This window comes from Oncorhynchus mykiss, chromosome 19, assembly GCF_013265735.2.
Source record: "Oncorhynchus mykiss isolate Arlee chromosome 19, USDA_OmykA_1.1, whole genome shotgun sequence".
Taxonomy (NCBI): domain Eukaryota; kingdom Metazoa; phylum Chordata; class Actinopteri; order Salmoniformes; family Salmonidae; genus Oncorhynchus; species Oncorhynchus mykiss.
Genome location: NC_048583.1, coordinates 64,835,097 through 64,840,096, shown reverse-complemented (window position 1 = coordinate 64,840,096; position 5,000 = coordinate 64,835,097). Strand labels below are relative to the sequence as shown.

At 39.0% G+C, this 5,000-nt stretch overlaps 1 protein-coding gene across 1 annotated transcript in view; it reads left to right on the top strand.

Annotated features, from left to right (window-relative positions):
- The window catches only part of LOC110518731 (polypeptide N-acetylgalactosaminyltransferase 16-like), a 106,933-nt gene that overhangs the window by 16,327 nt on the left and 85,606 nt on the right, over positions 1 to 5,000 (top strand). Inside the window, exons 2-4 of the mRNA XM_036955398.1 lie at positions 4,036 to 4,220; positions 4,359 to 4,457; positions 4,652 to 4,719. Of these exons, the coding sequence (XP_036811293.1) occupies positions 4,036 to 4,220; positions 4,359 to 4,457; positions 4,652 to 4,719 (352 nt within the window). The remainder of the gene's footprint in view (positions 1 to 4,035; positions 4,221 to 4,358; positions 4,458 to 4,651; positions 4,720 to 5,000) is intronic.

Sequence of the window (5,000 nt, the reverse complement as noted above, 5' to 3'; positions counted from 1 at the left end):
GTCATCCTCTGTGTCCTCTGTCTCTCTCTCTGTCATCCTCTGTGTCCTCTGTCTCTCTCTCTGTCATCCCCTGTGTCCTCTGTTTCTCTCTCTGTCATCCTCTGTGTCCTCTGTTTCTCTCTCTGTCATCCTCTGTGTCCTCTGTTTCTCTGTCATCCTCTGTGTCCTCTGTTTCTCTGTCATCCTTTGCATCCTCTGTCTCTCTGTCATCCTCTGTGTCCTCTGTTTCTCTGTCATCCTCTGTGTCCTCTGTTTCTCTGTCATCCTCTGTGTCCTCTCTATCTGTCATCCCCTGTGTCCTCTGTCTCTCTCTCTCTGTCATCCCCTGTGTCCTCTGTCTCTCTCTCTCTGTCATCCTCTGTGTCCTCTGTCTCTCTCTCTCTGTCATCCTCTGTGTCCTCTGTCTCTCTGTCATCCTCTGTGTCCTCTGTTTCTCTGTCATCCCCTGTGTCCTCTGTCTCTCTCTGTGTCCTCTGTTTCTCTGTCATCCCCTGTGTCCTCTGTCTCTCTCTCTGTCATCCTCTGTGTCCTCTGTCTCTCTCTCTGTCATCCTCTATGTCCTCTGTTTCTCTCTCTGTCATCCCCTGTGTCCTCTGTCTCTCTGTCATCCTCTGTGTCCTCTGTCTCTCTGTCATCCCCTGTGTCCTCTCTCTCTCTCTCTCTCTCTGTCATCCTCTGTGTCCTCTGTTTCTCTCTCTGTCATCCCCTGTGTCCTCTGTCTCTCTCTCTGTCATCCTCTGTGTCCTCTGTCTCTCTGTCACCCTCTGTGTCCTCTGTCTCTCTCTCTCTGTCATCCTCTGTGTCCTCTGTTTCTCTGTCATCCTCTGTGTCCTCTGTCTCTCTATTAAAGTTGAATGGAAACACTCATTATGATGAAATCTCTGGGTTTAAAGATTACAGTTAGAGTTAGAGATACCATTAAAGTCAGATTCTAGTTCATATAACATTAGAGTCAGATTCTAGTTCATAGAGATACCATTAGAGTCAGATTCTAGTTCAGATACCATTAGAGTCAGATTCTAGTTCATATAGATATCATTAGAGTCAGATTCTAGTTCAGATAACATTAGAGTCAGATTCTAGTTCATATAACATTAGAGTCAGATTCTAGTTCATATAGATACCATTAGAGTCAGATTCTAGTTCAGATACCATTAGAGTCAGATTCTAGTTCATATATCATTAGAGTCAGATTCTAGTTCAGATATCATTAGAGTCAGATTCTAGTTCAGATATCATTAGAGTCAGATTCTAGTTCATAGAGATATCATTAGAGTCAGATTCTAGTTCAGATAACATTAGAGTCAGATTCTAGTTCAGATGCCATTAGCGTCAGATTCTAGTTCAGATACCATTAGAGTCAGATTCTAGTTCAGATACCATTAGAGTCAGATTCTAGTTCAGATACCATTAGAGTCAGATTCTAGTTCAGATATCATTAGAGTCAGATTCTAGTTCATATAGATAACATTATAGTCAGATTCTAGTTAATATAGATATCATTAGAGTCAGATTCTAGTTCATAGAGATATAATTAGAGTCAGATTCTAGTTCATATAGATATCATTAGAGTCAGATTCTAGTTCATAGAGATATCATTAGAGTCAGATTCTAGTTCATAGAGATATCATTAGAGTCAGATTCTAGTTCAGATACCATTAGAGTCAGATTCTAGTTCATATAGATACCATTAGAGTCAGATTCTAGTTCATATAGATACCATTAGAGTCAGATTCTAGTTCATATACCATTAGAGTCAGATTCTAGTTCATATAGATACCATTAGAGTCAGATTCTAGTTCAGATATCATTAGAGTCAGATTCTAGTTCATATAGATACCATTAGAGTCAGATTCTAGTTCAGATAGATACCATTAGAGTCAGATTCTAGTTCATATAGATACCATTAGAGTCAGATTCTAGTTCATATAGATACCATTAGAGTCAGATTCTAGTTCATATAGATACCATTAGAGTCAGATTCTAGTTCATATAACATTAGAGTCAGATTCTAGTTCATATAGATACCATTAGAGTCAGATTCTAGTTCAGATAGATACCATTAGAGTTAGATTCTAGTTCATATAGATACCATTAGAGTCAGATTCTAGTTCATATAGATACCATTAGAGTCAGATTCTAGTTCATATAGATACCATTAGAGTCAGATTCTAGTTCATATAGATACCATTAGAGTCAGATTCTAGTTCAGATAGATACCATTAGAGTCAGATTCTAGTTCAGATACCATTAGAGTCAGATTCTAGTTCATATAGATACCATTAGAGTCAGATTCTAGTTCATATAGATACCATTAGAGTCAGATTCTAGTTCATATAGATACCATTAGAGTCAGATTCTAGTTCATATAACATTAGAGTCAGATTCTAGTTCAGATACCATTAGAGTCAGATTCTAGTTCAGATACCATTAGAGTCAGATTCTAGTTCAGATACCATTAGAGTCAGATTCTAGTTCATATAACATTAGAGTCAGATTCTAGTTCAGATACCATTAGAGTCAGATTCTAGTTCAGATACCATTAGAGTCAGATTCTAGTTCATATAGATACCATTAGAGTCAGATTCTAGTTCAGATACCATTAGAGTCAGATTCTAGTTCAGATATCATTAGAGTCAGATTCTAATTCAGATAACATTAGAGTCAGATTCTAGTTCAGATAACATTAGAGTCAGATTCTAGTTAATATTGATATCATTAGAGTCAGATTCTAGTTCATAGAGATATCATTAAAGTCAGATTCTAGTTCATAGAGATATCATTAGAGTCAGATTCTAGTTCATAGAGATATCATTAGAGTCAGATTCTAGTTCATAGAGATATCATTAGAGTCAGATTCTAGTTCAGATACCATTAGAGTCAGATTCTAGTTCAGATACCATTAGAGTCAGATTCTAGTTCAGATACCATTAGAGTCAGATTCTAGTTCATATAACATTAGAGTCAGATTCTAGTTCAGATAACATTAGAGTCAGATTCTAGTTCAGATACCATTAGAGTCAGATTCTAGTTCAGATACCATTAGAGTCAGATTCTAGTTCATATAGATACCATTAGAGTCAGATTCTAGTTCAGATATCATTAGAGTCAGATTCTAGTTCAGATAACATTAGAGTCAGATTCTAGTTCAGATAACATTAGAGTTAGATTCTAGTTAATTTAGATATCATTAGAGTCAGATTCTAGTTCATAGAGATATCATTAAAGTCAGATTCTAGTTCATAGAGATATCATTAGAGTCAGATTCTAGTTCATAGAGATATTATTAGAGTCAGATTCTAGTTCATAGAGATATCATTAGAGTCAGATTCTAGTTCAGATACCATTAGAGTCAGATTCTAGTTCATATAGATACCATTAGAGTCAGATTCTAGTTCATATAGATACTATTAGAGTCAGATTCTAGTTCATATACCATTAGAGTCAGATTCTAGTTCATATAGATACCATTGGAGTCAGATTCTAGTTCATATAGATAACATTATAGTCAGATTCTAGTTAATATAGATATCATTAGAGTCAGATTCTAGTTAATATAGATATCATTAGAGTCAGATTCTAGTTCAGATATCATTAGAGTCAGACTCTAGTTCATATAACGTTAGAGTCAGATTCTAGTTCAGATAACATTAGAGTCAGATTCTAGTTCATATAGATACCATTAGAGTCAGATTCTAGTTCAGATACCATTAGAGTCAGATTCTAGTTCAGATAACATTCGAGTCAGTTATAGTTCATGCAGATAACATTAGAGTCATGCTAGAGACTGGGTGTCTCACACCTTTGAGGATGATGGAGAATGTGACAGTATGTTTTCAAACAGGGTTGATAGCGTTACCAAATATCTACAGTGTGAGAGATGAGAGTTGACCGTCAATAAGACTGAAACATCTTCTAACCAGAGTCATAAATCTTCTAACTGGTGACCCATCTTTCCTTCTGACCTCAGCTTCCTGTGTTTTGACCCCTGACCTCTGCGTGCTGCCACATCTAAACTCTAACTTCCCCCTGCAGATGACCCAGTCCCCACGGGCGGAGCCGCAGCAGGGTCAGCTCATAGGGAGTTTCGATGAGAAGGCGTACCTGTTGGGGAAACAGCTGAAGGCGGGAGACGACCCCTACAGAGACCACGCCTTCAACCTGGCTGAGAGCGACCGACTCGGCTCCGAGCGGGCCATCAGAGACACACGACACTACAGGTGTCTTAAAAAGTTATAAAAGCAACCATATGTTAGGATTTATGGTGGTATTGCCTTCATGTGCAGGGTGAACGGGACAATATGCACAGTAGGTGTGAATACTTTACTAAAACAACGTTTCTCCTTAAACGTTTGTAGATGTGCCTCCGTGAATTACGACGCTAATCTTCCTCCTACGAGCATCATCATCACCTTCCACAATGAAGCTCGCTCCACCCTGCTCCGCACCATCAAAAGGTAAGGAACCGTTTTGTGCCTTTCACAATGAAGAATCGACCCTCTGACTTAATGCTGCCTTTTCTCTGCCTCTCCCAGTGTCCTGATGAGGAGCCCTCCCTCTCTCAGTGTCCTGATGAGGAGTTTTAATGTTTAATGCTGTCTTCTCTCTCTCTCTCTGTGTCTCTGTCTCTGTCTCTCTCTCCCTCTCTCAGTGTCCTGATGAGGAGCCCTCCCTCTCTGATCCAGGAGATCATCCTGATAGACGACTTCAGTACCGACCGTGAGGCCTCTCTTCTTGTTCTCAGTCCTCCTCTTTAAATAGTCTCTAGTCTTTACACAGCTCACACCGTGAGGCCTCTCTTCTTGTTCTCAGTCCTCCTCTTTAAATAGTCTCTAGTCTTTACACATCTCACACCGTGAGGCCTCTCTTCTTGTTCTCAGTCCTCCTCTTTAAATAGTCTCTAGTCTTTACACAGCTCACACCGTGAGGCCTCTCTTCTTGTTCTCAGTCCTCCTCTTTAAATAGTCTCTAGTCTTTACACGGCTCACACCGTGAGGCTC